Source organism: Paroedura picta, chromosome 2, assembly GCF_049243985.1.
Source record: "Paroedura picta isolate Pp20150507F chromosome 2, Ppicta_v3.0, whole genome shotgun sequence".
NCBI classification, from domain to species: domain Eukaryota; kingdom Metazoa; phylum Chordata; class Lepidosauria; order Squamata; family Gekkonidae; genus Paroedura; species Paroedura picta.
The window spans coordinates 112299791-112316311 of record NC_135370.1 but is presented as its reverse complement, the minus strand read 5'-3'; the positions used below and the strand labels follow the sequence as shown (position 1 = coordinate 112316311).

Genomic DNA, 16521 nt, shown 5'->3' with positions numbered 1-16521 from the left:
GACTATTTGATATTTCTAGGACATTGCAACATTATCACAGTTTAGAATTGAGGAGAAAATAGTGTCAAGACTTACTTTTTTTGTAATTTTCTGTTTTTTTCTGCTTGTCCTCCCAGTTTCCCAAGTCCCAGGCCATCCTGAGTTGAACTGTCTGCTTCCATTACATTAACTGCAAGGATTCAAAAAGTTCATGAAATTGAGTGGAAGTTTTTAAGCAAAAACTAGATAGCCACCCTCCCCCCCCCCCAAAAAAAAAATGATTCGGTGAACTTAGGTAGATTGTAAGTGGCTCAGAAGAAGGATTATGTCCATCCTTGGCTCTTGTGGCCCTTTCTTGTATACCCAGGGAAATGCTGATCACCACTTTGGGATCGGGAGGCAAATTTCCTCCAGGCCAGACTGGCCATGGATTCTGTTTTTTTTTCTTTTTTTGGGGGGGTGTTGGGGCATCATCTGGGCATGGAATTGGGGTCACTGATGGGCAGGTAGTTGTGAATTTCCTGCATTCTGCAGGGTGTTGGACTAGATGGTCCTGGAAGTCCCTTGGAACTCTATAATTTTATGATTCTACCATATTAGAATCTTAGTATGTAGTAGAAAGTAATTCGTGTTTTGTAGTGTTTATCTCAAATGTGTTCTCACATAGGCCTCACTTGAAGTACTACAGTATATGATTCAGTTATGCATGGTGGTCTGGTCAATTACCAAGAGACTCTAAACAGAAACCTCACAGAATAGATCCAATGCTACAGTTAGATCTAGTTTAACACTGATATTTCCTATTATAATAAAATATAAAAAAGGTTTCCTAGTTTTTGTTGACCTGGAAATTTCATGTAGCCAAACAACAAGACTTTAGACAATTTATATTATATAGGTCAAAATATTCTCTAATCTACAGGATTTGAGAATCCATTTAAATACTTTTTTCTTCCCTTCATAAGGTCGCGAGTAGCTAGAAAGGTTTGCAAGACAAGTATCAATACGCCTAAGCCAGTTACACAGCACACAAATATAAGTATATTTGGAGTGAGAAAAGTACCTTCCTTAGTATACAAAACTACATTAATTTTGGCAACGTCAAAAAGGTGAACTTTTACCCAGACTTATGGAAATGATATAAGCATGCACTTCTACTATTCATACTACTGGGCATACATACTAATTCTATGTACAGAGTTTAGATACGAAAGAATCTACAGCCTAACTTTCTTGAAATCTGTAATCACACACATTTGTGCTTATTACTAGGTCAAGATTCAGTATAGACAGCACGTTGCTGTCAATGACTCTGGCAAGAAGTGTACGTAATGGTTACTCATTATAGCTCTGCTACTTGGGTTGTCAAGTCAGAACAAACCAGGGATAAACTGCAAACAACCAGGGGTAATATGGGAGTTAACTTTCTTTACACAGGCATGACACAAACAGTTTCCACTTTGGCTGACAAGTTACTAACCTTGACCCAAGCTCTCTCTGCCCATCTGTCCAGGACGACCCTTTTCTTTCTTACCAAATAGGCGCCCAATTGAGGACTTGATTCCCTTCTTTTTAGGTGCTTTGTGAAGAGAATCTTGGCTACTATTGCTGCTGCTGGGATTGCTTACTTGTCCATCTTGGGAACCTGTAGAACTATAGAAAAGATGCCGCTAAGTTACTAATTAAGGGCAAAACTACATCAGCACTCAGAAAAAAAGATCAACAATGAGACACCATTAAAAAGCCCTTTTGCATAACTGAAACTGTGCACCATTACTAATAATTAATAACTCATAACGTTTCTGCAGCTGAAACACTAGTTGCAGTTGTCATTTATTAGGCACAAGCATAAGAAATTCTACAGGAAGTAATAAAAATACATAAAAGTACCTCACACAACTGTTACAGTGCACTAGCATACATATGCACATTTTTGTACTTAGATTGCAGGCAGCCAAGCCTTGCAGGAGTCCAGCAACTCACCTGCAGATTTCTAGCTATTAGGGTTGGGAATTGTAACTGGGCGAAAAGCCTGCAATATGGCCCAGAACTGCCAGAGGAGCCAATGCTTGCCAGATAGGTCTGGAGCTAGTTCAGTTCTTTTTTTCTTTTAGATGATTTCCACACAGGTACAGTTTACCTCCTGTAAGCATAGTACTGTGGTTTCCACATGGCAGTTTTCTTCAGTTTCTGTGCCCCATCCCTCAACAATGACCTTCCCCCTCCACTGTGCTCCTATGCATTTTCAATTGTTGGTTTTTAAAATCCACAACTGAATATACTTGTAATATGTAACTAGTTCCTTGAATTCCCAGCTTTCATTTTTTTAAATCAGAATATTAAGTTTGACAGGAAGTCAAAGGCTGGAAAGCTAAGCAAGAATACAACCTAGGGCCATAAGAAGTAAAATAGAGCTAAGGAGCTCACAGGCAGAAGAGTTGAAGGCTATGAACCAGAACCTAGGAAAGAGAGCCTTGAGGAGACAGTATCGAGGAAAGGAAAGCGTGTAACTTAAGAAGACAATTGGAAGCTGGAAGTCTACAGCCAAAGAGATTTTGCATACTGATTTTAAAGAGAGACGGGTAAACCAGCCAATCTTGGACAAATCTCAATCTTTAACAATATTTACAAGAAGTTGCTTACTTTCTGAGATCTCTTATATCTTCATGGCTCACTGTATGCAAGGCTCCTTTATAGGCCCTATCCAGATGCAGAGATCGAGGTGAAGAGGGGGGTGAGGTTTCACACTTTATTGTGGCCTTGTCATCTCTAACTTCATCTCTAGAAACTGGAGACTAATAACAAAAACATACAAAAAGTTGGGTGTAAATCACTCAAGTATATCGTTTTCAACAACATTGTATTCTTAGCCTTTAATTTTTTCACTTTCATCTCTCTGACTTCTAATAGCATTTCTAAATACATATTTCTCTTCTTAAGCATTTTAAGCTGATGATGCATCAGTAACAGAAATTTCTTTAAAATCAGTATCAACCACACTTCTGTCACATTTTTATCTTGCCTTTTCCCCAAAGAACTCGGCGCATGACATATGGCTTCCTGCACTTTACCTTCAAAACAACCCTATGAAGTTTATGGAACCTAGACAGAAGGGTGGAGAATGGCTAAACATCCCCATCTGAGCTTATGGCAGAACTGAGAGTTCTCTTACTCAGATACCCTATCACACCCTAACAGCTCCAATGTTACTGTGCATGCTAATGGACAATAAGTTTATCCAACACACAACTGAACTTATTTAATTCAACAATAAGAGTAAATATACTGACTATAGTCAGAAAACAATTATTTGAGAATTACCAGATCTTTGACTAAAGGGCAGAACATTTAGTAAACAATATGAAATACGAAGGGATGTGGAATGATGAAGTATAATCTGATCTTGTTACATCTTGGAAGGCAAGCAGGGTCAGCACTTTAACAGGAAATAACCAAGGAAGACCTAGCAGAGGAAGGCAATAGTAGGCCACCTCTGTTTAATCACTTGCCTTGAAAGCCATAAATCAGCAGTGACTTGACTGCACTTTATATACACACACAAAGTACTACAATTTTTATCATTTCAACAACAGCCCTTTCCATGTGTGACTGCATGCAGATTTCATTTTAAAGGATCCAGAGATTATACAACTTAGGTATGCAATGTGAAACATTTCTTCTTTCCCAAGGTTAGTAGAACCTGTGATCATTTACATGAAGCTGATATTTCCTGCAATTCTGAATGTATTTATTTGAAATAAGTTCAATGAAACAAATTTAAGGACTGAAATTCAGGGAGACTAGGTCCAATTGATTTTCCTTTTTCAAGAACAACATTTGTTGGGGGCATACTGGAACTTCCCACCCTCCCAATTTGCTCTAAAATCATTTTGAAAACAACAGGGGATTGGAGTGAAAGTTTTTCAAAATGAAATGCTGCTTGAATATTTATTTATTTATTTGGGGATTTATATACCACTCCTCTCAGAGGTTGTTGTTGTTATGTGCGAAGTCGTGTCCGACCCATCGCGACCCCATGGACAATGATCCTCCAAGCCTTCCTGTCCTCTATCATTCCCCGGAGTCCATTTAAGTTTGCACCTACTGCTTCAGTGACTCCATCCATCCACCTCATTCTCTGTCGTCCCCTTCTTCTTTTGCCCTCGATCTCTCCCAGCATTAGGCTCTTCTCCAGGGAGTCCTTCCTTCTCATGAGGTGGCCAAAATATTTGAGTTTCATCTTCAGGATCTGGCCTTCTAAAGAGCAGTCAGGGCTGATCTCCTCTAGGACTGACTGGTTTGTTCGCCTTGCAGTCCAAGGGACTCGCAAGAGTCTTCTCCAGCACCAGAGTTCAAAAGCCTCAATTCTTTGACGCTCGGCCTTCCTTATAGTCCAACTTTCGCAGCCATACATTGCAACTGGGAAGACCATAGCCTTGACTAAACGCACTTTTGTTGGCAGGGTGATGTCTCTGCTTTTTAGGATGCTGTCTAGATTTGCCATAGCTTTCCTCCCCAGGAGCAAGCGTCTTTTAATTTCTTTGCTGCAGTCCCCATCTGCAGTGATCTTGGAGCCCAGGAAAATAAAATCTGTCACTATCTCCATTTCTTCCTCTTCTATTTGCCAGGAATTGAGAGGGCCGGATGCCATGATCTTTGTTTTCTTGATGTTGAGTTTCAAGCCAACTTTTGCACTCTCCTCCTTCACCCGCATCAACAGGCTCTTTAGTTCCTCTTCACTTTCTGCCATTAGAGTGGTATCATCTGCATATCTGAGGTTGTTGATATTTCTCCCTGCAATCTTGATCCCAATTTGTGACTCCTCTAATCCCGCATTTCTCATGATGTGCTCTGCATACAAGTTAAATAGGCAAGGCGACAGTATACAGCCTTGCCGAACTCCTTTCTCAATTTTGAACCAGTCAGTGATTCCATGTTCAGTTCTCACTGTTGCTTCTTGACCTGCATATAAATTTCTCAAGAGACAAATAAGATGCTCTGGTATTCCCATCTCTGTAAGAACATGCCACAATTTGTTGTGCTCCACACAATCAAAGGCTTTAGCATAGTCAATGAAGCAGAAGTAGACGTTCTTCTGGTACTCCCTAGCTTTCTCCATGATCCAGCGTATGTTGGCAATTTGATCTCTAGTTCCTCTGCCTCTTCGAAATCCTGCCTGTACTTCTGGAAGTTCTCGGTCCACATATTGCTGGAGCCTAGCTTGTAGGATTTTGAGCATAACTTTGCTAGCATGAGAAATTAGTGCAATGGTGCGGTAGTTTGAACATTCTTTGGGATTGGAATGTAAACTGACCTTTTCCAATCCTGTGGCCATTGTTGAGTTTTCCAAATTTGCTGGCATATTGAGTGTAGCACTTTTACTGCATCGTCCTTTAAGATTTTGAATAGTTCAACTGGAATGCTGTCACTACCACTAGCTTTATTGTTGCTCAGACTTCCTAAGGCCCATTTGACTTCACATTCCAGGATGTCTGGCTCCAGGTCAGTAACTACCCCATTGTGGTCATCAGGGATGTTAAGCTCGCTCTTGTATAGTTGTTCTGTATAATTTTGCCACCTTTGATCTCTTCTGCTTCTGTGAGGTCCCTACCATTTTGGTCCATTATCATACCCATCTTTGCATGAAACGTTCTCTTCATATCTCCAATTTTCTTGAAAAGATCTCTGGTCCTCCCCATTCTATTGTTTTCTTCTATTTGTTTGCACTGTTCATTTAAGAAGGCATTCTTATCTCTTCCAGCTTTTCTCTGGAATTCTGCATTCAATTGGGTGTATCTTTCTCTTTCTCCCTTGCCTTTCACTTCCCTTCTCTCCTTAGCTATTTGTAAAGCTTCCTCAGGCAGCCAGTTTGATTTCTTGCATTTCTTTTTCTTTGGGATGGTTTTAGTTGCTACCTCTTGTACAATGTTGCGAACCTCCGTCCATAGTTCAGGCATTCTGTCTATCAGATCTAATTCCTTAAATCTATTTGTCACCTCCACTGTGTATTCGTCGGGGATATGATTTAGTTCATACCTGAGTGGCCTAGTGCTTTTCCCTACTTTCTTCAATTTAAGCCTAAATTTTGCAACAAGAAGCTCATGATCTGAACCACAATCAGCTCCTGGTCTTGTTTTTATTGACTGGATAGAACTTTTCCATCTTTGGCTGCAGAGCACATAGTCAATCTGATTTCTGTGTTGACCGTCTGGTGATGTCCATGTGTAGAGTCGTCTCTTGGGTTGCTGGAAAAGAGTGTTTGCTATGACCATTGTATTCTCTTGACAAAATTCTACCAGCCTGTGGCCTGCTTCATTTTGTACTCCAAGGCCAAACTTGCCTGTTATCCCGGTTATCTTTTGGCTTCCTACTTTAGCATTCCAATCCCCCATGATGATAAGCACATCATTTTTGGGCGTTGCTTCTAGAAGGTGTTGTAGGGCTTCATAGAACTGATCAACTTCATCCTCTTCAGCAGCAGTGGTTGGGCCGTAGACCTGGATCACTGTGATGTTGAATGGTTTGCCTTGGATTCGAACTGAGATCATTCTGTCATTTTGGGGATTGTATCCCAAGACTGCTTTTCCTACTCTCTTATTGATTATGAAGGCTACTCCATTTCTTCTGCGAGATTCTTGTCCACAGTAGTATACCTGATGGTCATCTGAATTAAATTCACCCATTCCTGTCCATTTTAGTTCACTGATTCCTAAAATGTCGATGTTCAGTCTTCTCATTTCTTGTTTAACCACGTCCAGCTTGCCTTGATTCATGGATCTGACGTTCCAGGTTCCTATGGAATAAAAATCTTTACAGCATCGGACTGTCTTTTCGCCACCAGTTACTTCCACAACTGAGCGTCCTTTCGGCTTTGGCCCAGCCGCTTCATTCATTCTGGCGCTACTCGTACTAGTCGTCTGCTCATCCCCAGTAGCATATTGGACACCTTCCGACCTGAGGGGCTCATCTTCCAGCGTCATATCATTATGCCTATTGGAACTGTCCATAGAGTTTTCATGGCAAAGATACTGGAGTGGTTTGCCATTTCCTTCTCCAGTGGATCACCTTTTGTCAGAGCTCTCAGCTATGACCTGTCCGTCTTGGGTGGCCCTGCACGGCATAGCTCATAGCTTCACTGAACTACGCAAGCCCCCTTGCCACAACAAGGCAGCGATCCTTGAAGGGGGCCTCTCAGAGGTACGTATATAAAATTCAGTGAACGAATACAATAAACAATCAATTGAAATACTAAAACAATTTTAAACCATTTTTAAAAATTCAAATACCATTTCCCTAATTTTCCTTTTAATAGCCTCCCAAAGCCCAAATCCTACTTTGTACTCTTGGGAATTCAAAGAATAGTTTGCAGCTTCAGGGATGAAGCAGAGTACTTTGAAATGGTAACTAGAAAGAAATGGATCCACTTCCTAATGGACCCCAAAGCTTTGAGGCGTAGCATGACTGCTATAATAAAATATCTGTAAAAATATCTGATGCAATAGGTTAGCATTGGGATCAGAAACATGATTCAGGACAGGACAGAGTCCCTGCCTGCACTGATGTTGCACCAGATTCTGTAGGAAGAACAAGTAGAAGCCTGGGTAGGACATGATGATATACTCTTGCTACACATGCAGAATCTCAGCTCACACAATATTCAAATGAGAATACATATGCTACCTATTAAATAACTTCTTCTCCTCTCTGCTTTTCCTCTTAAGAAAATGTTGTCACAGGAAGAGCAGAGGGGAAAGGTCTCACCCAGAAAGAAAGAAAGCAGGGCTAGCTGGCATGAAGAACATAATACTGCTGGCAGCTGGTTTGGTCACACTGTCCAAAGTCACCAAAAATGCCTTTTGAGTTCAAAGATAAATACAGATTATTGTAGAAAACAATGCACAAATTAATGGCTGAAAATTTACCTTTCTACGATGTTTTCTTAAATCACTAGGCTGATAGATGCGTGCAAAGAAGAGAAATTAAGATAAAGCAGATTTGCTGGTAACTAAAACCTAGAAAGCATCACCAATACAAATAAACCAGAAGACTATAGTGGCCATAGCATTCTTTGGGAGAAGCCAAGTAATGTGTTCCAGCTAGCCTGTCCAGTTAACATTATGAAAACAAAATACACTTCCATTGTAAAAGCATCACCATGATTGGAGTTGCCTTGTTTGCAACATTATACTTTCCAAAACTATTTATTCATTCATGTTACCTGTATCTTTTCCTTTTTCCTGTAAACCGCCCTGAGCCCTCGGGGAGGGCGGTATATAAATATAATAAATAAATAAATAAAATAAATGTATGAAGTTACTGTAATGCTTTCCTCAAATGACAAAGGTCAATTTTGCAGATCTCCTTCATTGCATAACAGTAAACATTCATTTCTACCTTTTAAATACTACTGTATGTGTTTATGAGCTGTATGATAGAGTCCTTAAGGAGACCAACATTTAGGTCCAATGGTGTCATTACAGTGAGAATATTTTTAAGTCAGGAGAACAGGAACAAGTTGTGGGCTTTCCCATTCACTAAGGAATAACAGTTCCCTTCGTATGTTTGATAATCAACATGTTTGTCCCCATACACGCATATATTCATATTCTTAATACTAATTAAGTATTCAATTCAATATAAACACATAACATTTGAGCTAACTCATTTTCCCTTCAATCACAAAGCTTTAAAAAGAAAGTGCTTCAATTCAGCCCAGGTTTTTTTGATCCAAAATAGGCCTGGGAGGGAGTTATTTTCAATAATTAAAAAAAGACACAAACTATATTACTGGCTATACACAATAATATAAAGGCGTCTCAAAGAAAAGTTCTTCAGTTCTCAGCCTAGATATTCTTTATTCCAGTGGATTCAGTTTTAATATTCCTAACTTTAATTACAGTCTCCAATTGTGGTACAGTGACAAGTAGCTAGTTCAACTTGTTTCGATCATTCTTCTTCAAACACTACAACAAATCATTAATCTGCTTAAACTTCATTATTACATTACATAATTCTCAATCATACATTGCAAACTCCTAAGACATTCACCAAATATATTATTGTGTATAGCCAGTAATACACAGATTGTGTTTTTTTTTTTCTATTGCAGGATTCTGTATATCCTTTTTTATATATTAGGGAGTTATTTGCTCCATTTTGGAGTTGCCTGTACACAGAATAATGTACATACTGTTCCAAAATGGAAGCAAATAATCTACTCTCCTGGGTTGTTACCCAGACCCAGCTCATAAAAATATAAGGCATGGCTCAGCCCTTTGACATGATGACAGATTACTTTGGACTCTATCCAGCAAACATTTTATAGCTGCAGGAGCTCAAGCAACAACTTTAGAATTTGGAAGAGTCCTGCTGGATCAAACCAATGATCCATCTAGTCTACCACCCTGTCTCACACAGGGGCCACCCAGTTCCTCTGTATGGCCAACAACATAGAGGTCAAAGTCTTCCAGTAATATTGCCTCCTGGCTCTGGGATTCAGAGGCTTAGTACCTAGTAAACATTGGTAGACTTATCTTCCATGAATCTATCTAATCCCCCGTGCTGAAGTTTCACAAAGATTATATTTATAATAGGCCCATTTCTGTTCTATGTGAGCTTCACAAAACCATACAAAATTTATAATATGTTGGACATGCTACCACTAAGTAAAGGTGGCTACTTGGACAGATATTCCTTTAATAGCAGTAGTATTAAACACTCAATAACATATTTTAAATTTAAATAAAAAACTGGGGCCTGTAAATTTTGAGGTAGAAAATCACAGATTACAGCTTATGTTATTGAATATGGTCTCACTGCCTAACAAGAGAATTTGAAAGTGCAAAATATACATTCATGTATTCTGTCAAAATGTGGAAAATTCATTTAAGTATGCTGTAGAGGATGTGAAGGAAGTGAGTCACCAGTCCTTGGCATAATGTGTTGTCAGATCAGACCACGAAGGTATTAATCAGGGCAAAGCCCTCAAAAAGAGACAAAAAAAGGTTGGGTTTCATAATAAATGCCAACAGCACATAGATGGAAATACAAAAGACAGGAGAAAAAAACAAGATCTATTTTTTCATGTTCTTCCCAGTACAATTTTTCCTCTTAAAGGAGAAGGTGGGAAAGAGATACTTACTAGTGTCATGACACCTAGTCTATCTACTTCTCGAGCTGGACTGTGTGGCATTCGTCGAGGTGTAGAGCGGCCACTGCCAGGAGGAGAAGAGCCAGAAAGGGAACCGCCAGTAAATGGAGGAGGAAGAGAACTCATGGATCGAAACCGACCAAGATTGTCTAAACTCCCACTACCAACACGACTTTCAATTTCCTCTGCTCGTTGTTCAGTGTTTTCCTTTTCTTCTTGTATGAGCCTAAAGAATCAAGTAATTATTCATTCGTTTAAGCAAGGAGATCTGACAATGTGATGAACCTAAGTTAGGAACCAATTATTACAAGCAGAACAGTTGTATGCAGCTTTCTCATCAATTCTTAGGTTCTGTGCATATCTTTTTTCAAAAATAAAGTTTTCATATATATACGCAAGGGGGCTATGGAGAACAGACTAAGAAAAGCAGTCACGTAGCTTTTATCTGGTGAGGGTTTTCAGGATGCTGATATAGGCTTGGCCTTTCACATCCAGCTATGCATGACTTCTGAGAGCCAGCTTGGTGTAGTGGTTAAAAGCAACAACCTCTACTCTGGAGAACAGGGTTTGATTCCCCACTCCTCCACATGCAGCCAGCTGGAGACAGTTAGTTCTCTCAGCCCTACTCTGTCCCCCTCACTTACAGTCTTCAAACAGCGGCTGGACAGATACTTATTCTGAATTATTTAGGCTGATGATCCTGTATTGAGCAGGAGGTTGGACTAGATGGGCTGTATGTCCCCCCTTCCTACTCTATGATTCTACTTCACAGTATGTCCTGTTGTGGGGCGAGATGGGGTAGGGGATTGCTTGAAGACTCCTTCAGGGAATAAAAAGCAGGATACCAAAATACCAGCTCTTCTGCTGCTGCACTTCTGTTTGGAATATATGCCTACACATTCAAATTTGCCTGTAATATACACAAAATCCTCTCTTAAATACCACCAAGAAAAAAGCAGGCAGAAGTAAAGTGTCCTCCCCTGGGGGTGGGGGAGATGAACTTATACTACAGATAGTAAAGACTGAGTCTTCTATCAGCAACTCTTTTTTGCTACCTGTCTTTAGGGCCAATGAATTAACAGTGACAAAAACAACAACTGAATTATGGCAGAGACAAAGCAGTTAGACCTATTCTTTTCCCTCACAGCTTTGTACAACTGACAAAGTATGGCATTTATACACAAAATAAAAATTGTGTCTGTCAAAGATGAGAAAGCAATGATTTTTATACATTTAGAGGCAGTAATTTAAGCCACAACAAAAACAATTACTGAATTAATTCCAAATATATATAAACTTTAAAAGTGATAAGATATAAGCCATACCTTATTTCTTTGTTAATGGCGTCTAGTTGCTCCTGAAGCATCATGGCTAAAGTCTGGGCATCTGCCTGACCGCTAGGTGACAGGAGATCAACTGAACTAAATATTGTTTCTCTGTCATCTTCCCCATCAGAGATGTCAACATCACTCTCAAAGGCTTGTGCAACATTTGCCAACACACTTGCTTGTTGTGCACGCTCCCAATCTTGTTCATTTAGAGTCTGAACCTGTTTAACACACATGACCCCAATTTGAATTACCAGTTTCTTTCTATTAACTAAAAGAAATATAAAATGAATTTGACATCACTTACATGCTGTAGGTTATCCATCAAGACATCAATGTTTACAATGCAATAAAACCAAAATGTCAAACATTACTATAGTATGGTGATAAGAATCTAACACAGTTGTAAAAAATATGCACCAATACATATTCATGTATTATAGTAGCATGACTGAAGAACCAGTCACTTAAATACTTATAGGACATTTTCACTGTTTTTATCTGGGCAAGCTAGGAAGAGAAAAGACACACACACATGGTACAAGGAATTATGTTGTTGTTAGTTGTGAAGTCGTGTCCGACCCATTGCGACCCCATGGACAATGATCCTCCAGGCCTTCCTGTCCTCTACCATTCCTCGAAGTCCATTTAAGTTTGCGCCAACTGCTTCAGTTACTCCATCCAGCCACCTCATTCTCTGTCGTCCCCTTCTTCTTTTGCCCTCGATAGCTCCCAGCATTAGGCTCTTCTCCAGGGAGTCCTTCCTTCTCATGAGGTGGCCAAAGTATTTGAGTTTCATCTTCAGGATCTGGCCTTCTAAGGAGCAGACAGGGCTGATCTCCTCTAGGACTGACCGGTTTGTTCGCCTTGCAGTCCAAGAGACTCGCAAGAGTCTTCTCCAGCACCAGAGTTCAAAAGAATTATGTACACCTGGCTCAATAGCTAGTTGATAGTGGGGTATGGCCTGAATACAACCCCTGCAGCACACAATTTCTAGCACGTCAAAGCCAACGCTGCCATCTGTTTAGCGCTGCACCCACAATCCCAAGGCAGTCGTGAGACCAGATGCAGGGCCTTAGGATGTTGATGAATCACATTCGGCAGCCAGCACGTCTAATATGCCAAACAGCTTACAGTTCAATATGTGTCTTCTCAATATATGTCTCAACTTACAGGCATATAAGATATCCTTAACTATCTTGTAATTTAAGGAAAAGAGTGATTTTTGAAACATTATACTTTTCAAGTATTCTCCGACCTTTGAAGGCTCATCTCGCAGAGCAGCCAGACGTCCTTTCTGTGCGCGTCTTAACACAGAGGTGCTGTAAGAATCTGTTTGGCTGTCAACAATGGCTGCAGGTGCTAGTGGATATCGAAAATCTGGTACGATGCCCAAATTTGACCTACTGAAAGAAAAGCAGACACCATCTTTAGTGTTACTACAGTGATTTAAAAATGGGGAACCAATGCATTCATTAAATTAATAGTCTAGCACAGTAGTCTATCCATTAAAACTTATACCTATGATGAAGGGAAGAGCCTCTGATCCTCATCTGATCATTTTCAGCCCTTAGTGCTTCAATGTTTAATACTAGCTGATCCTAAAAAGAAATCCAAATAAATTCATTTTACTATATTTTCTCCAACAGAAGCACACACATTTTATGTGAACACAGATTTAGCACTACAGCAATTTCAAATCTTCAATGAAAAATTATTCTTGGAAAAGCTGTTCAGTCTTCATTCGTTTACCATCAAGAACTGCTCTGAGTAAATGTGGAACTGACTATTCTGAACTGTGAACATAATTTTGAGGAAATGCTAGTGAAGCAGAAGGATACACTTAGAAGATATGACAGGACTGGGTTCTGTTCCCATTGCTGCAAGGTGGAAACAGTTCACAATTCTGGGAGCAGCTCTAAACAAAACAAGCATCTATTGGGTATGTATCATTGTTATTTATTTTACATTTTAAATAGGCATGTATTACTCTGATGCATTAAGTTCATAGAATCATAGAATCATAGAGTTGGAAGGGGCCATACAGGCCATCTAGTCCAACCCCCTCTCAACGCAGGATCAGCCCAAAGCATCCTAAAGCATCCAAGAAAAGTGTGTATCCAACCTTTGCTTGAAGACTTCCAGTGAGGGGGAGCTCACCACCTCCTTAGGCAGCCTATTCCACTGCTGAACTACTCTGACTGTGAAAAACTTTTTCCTGATATCTAGCCTATATCGTTGTACTTGTAGTTTAAACCCATTACTGCGTGTCCCGCAGTTGCTGCAGTCTAGTTAGCATGAGATTCAACAATAAAATCTAGTCCTGAAATCTATAGAAAATGAAACCATTTTATCTAGCACAAATAGCACAATGAAAATAATTTCCACAAGTCTTGTTATTGTTTGGATCCTGGCAAATGTATTCCTACAAATGAAATTAAGTTTTCTTCTGGCATACAAGGAGGAAAAGGGGGAGGAGGAAGAGGAGGGGGAGGAGAAAGAGGAAGAAGAGTTGGTTCTTATATGCCGCTTTTCTCTACCCGAAGGAGGTTCAAAGCGGCTTACAGTCACCTTCCCTTTCCTCTCCACACAACAGACACTCTGTGAGGTGGGTGATGCTGAGAAATCCCTGATATCACTGCTCGATCAGAACAGTTTTATCAGTGCCATGGAGAGTCGTGGGGGAGTGCAGAATCGAACCCAGCATGCCAGATTAGAAGTCCACACTCCTAACCACTACAACAAACTGGCTCTGGTCAGGACTGATCAGGACTGGTGCACCAGTGACAATACCAAACAGATTATCTATACTTCCTTTCTCATTTAGGCATGAGCACGTGTGGATGGGCATGAACTGGCTGACAAACTAAAATTTGTCATGGATTTTGACCTGTTTGAGGTTAGCGTATCAAAGTTTGTAAACTGAAAAACAGGGATGAACTACCACAAATTTCAACACAATTTGGCTCTTGACAAGAAATAGCTGAGTGGTTGGGAGCTCCCTGCCACTCAGCTGTTTCGTATAATTTGCTCAGAACCATTTAAACCCTGTTTTCAGCTTCCCACAGTTTTCCAGTGGGAGCAGAAAATGGATTTAAATGGCCTTGCTATTAGCTCTCTGTGGCTTTTCATTGGGAGTAGAAAGCAGGTCTGCCCATTCCTCCTGATGGGTGACCACCCTGATTCTCCCTCAGAGGCATTAGCCAGCTGCCTGCAAGCAGTGACAAGATGGCTCAAGCAGAGTCATCTGAAGCCCAATCCTTCAAAGACAGAGGTCCTGTGACTAGGCAGGAAGGGTCCAAGCAAGGAGGTGCGTCAGCCCAATCTGGATGGTGTGCAGCTATCAGAGACTCACTCCGCCAGTAAATTGGGTGTGATCCTGGATGCTTCCCTTTCAATGGAGGTCCAGGCCACAAGAATAGTGCAGCTGGCCTTCTACAACATTCACCAAGCCAAATTACTAGTGCCCTACTTGGCCCTGGAACACCCAGCCACTGTGATCCATGCAACAGTCACCTCTAGGCTGGAATTCTGCAACTCACTCTACACAGGCCTACCCTTTAACTTTGATCCAGAAACTGCAACTAGTCCAGAATGTGGCAGCCAGGGTCCTTACAGCGACATCATGGAGGTCCCACATCTGCCCCATCTGTCCTGGCTACCAGTTGAATTCTGGATCAGGCTTAAGGTCTTAATAATTACCTTCAAGGTCATACATGGTTTGAGCCCAGTGTACTTGAAGGACCGCCTGTCTGCCTAAACCCCTCAAAGAGATTTGTGCTCCGCCACCTCCAACCGGCCAGTGATCCCTGGCCTCAAGGAAGTCCTCAAACAGGGCTAGAGGCTTCTCTGTCCTAGCCCCCAACTGGTGGAATGAACTCCCAGAGGAGATCAGGGCCCTAACAGAACTAAAACAGTTACGCCAGGCGTGCAAAAGGGAGCCCCTCCACCAGGCATTTGGTTGAGGTTGATCAAAACTAAACAACATCTACTGGGCCCCCGAACCTCTCTCCTGAACCCATGCAACCGAGTGTTCACTATGTTAGAATGTTATTTTCTGTTTACTGTTATTATTACTGTTACCTTTCATTCATTTAATCACCAAGTTTGATATATTGTTCTGTTTATGTTCTATGTGAACCACCCTGAGCCTTAGGGGAGGGCAGTATACAAATGTAATTAATTGATTGATTGAAGGGCCAAGCAGAAAGGTGAAAAGGAGATCTTCCTGGGAGATCTTCCCCCTCCTGCTGCTGCCCAGGATTCAGGGAGGATTTTACTCCCTCTTTCTGCTGGCCACTGTTTTTCAGGCTGTCTTCTGCAGTCCTTTAAAGCAGTGGTCTCCAACCTTTTTATCACCGGGGACCGGTCAACACTTGAGAATTTTACTGAGGCCCGGGGGGGGGTAGTCTTTTGCCAAGGGACGTCGCTGCTGCCGCCTGAGCCCCTGCTCCGCTTGCTTTTCCACTGGTGCCCCTGACTTCCCACCGCCAGCTGGGGGGCGCTGCCAGCAGCAGCTGTGCAGTGCCACGCCGAGGGGGAGCCCCAGCCATGGCAGCTGCTGGAGAGCACCAAAGGTGAGCTGGCAGCAGAGTGGAAGGGCAGCTCCCGAGGCAGCAGCCGGGGAGGAGCCGCGGCCCGGTACCGACTGATCCACGGACCGGCACCGGTCCCCGGACCGGGGGTTGGGGACCACTGCTTTAAAGTTTAAGGCAGCCTGAAACAGCTGTGCTATTTTTTGGGTTTGCAGGGCCACAAACTACACAATCTGTGGAAAAAAGTTAGATGCCATCTAAATTGACTCTTGTCTGTTTCTAAGAAGAAAATCAGGCAACCCTTGTCAAATAAAACTTTTCTACAAATGGCAGTTTGACAGTGAAAATTCCCATCAATATTGGGATAAAACAAGGCTGAATCTAGGGCCCCCACCTCTTTAATCTTTACCATCATGATCTCCCACCCTTCATACAGAAAATTAACAGGCACCCACCGATTATCGTGAAAAGACCAACACCAGTGTTACTGTATGCAGACAACACAGTAATAATTTCTAGATCCTGTGTC

The 16521-nt window shown here is 41.3% G+C and overlaps 1 protein-coding gene across 11 annotated transcripts in view; it reads right to left on the bottom strand.

Annotated features, from left to right (window-relative positions):
• PPFIA1 (PPFI scaffold protein A1) overlaps nucleotides 1-16521 on the bottom strand; it is a 78196-nt gene that overhangs the window by 18510 nt on the left and 43165 nt on the right. For 5 of the 11 annotated variants that reach the window (XM_077322090.1, XM_077322094.1, XM_077322092.1 and 2 more), the window contains 8 exons: nucleotides 12979-13058; nucleotides 12716-12863; nucleotides 11455-11678; nucleotides 10121-10355; nucleotides 7902-7931; nucleotides 2623-2774; nucleotides 1460-1632; nucleotides 76-169 (listed from right to left, as the gene is read on the bottom strand). In XM_077322090.1, the coding sequence (XP_077178205.1) occupies nucleotides 76-169; nucleotides 1460-1632; nucleotides 2623-2774; nucleotides 7902-7931; nucleotides 10121-10355; nucleotides 11455-11678; nucleotides 12716-12863; nucleotides 12979-13058 (1136 nt within the window). The remainder of the gene's footprint in view (nucleotides 1-75; nucleotides 170-1459; nucleotides 1633-2622; nucleotides 2775-7901; nucleotides 7932-10120; nucleotides 10356-11454; nucleotides 11679-12715; nucleotides 12864-12978; nucleotides 13059-16521) is intronic. The other 6 variants (XM_077322093.1, XM_077322095.1, XM_077322098.1 and 3 more) reach the window with 2 other exon arrangements.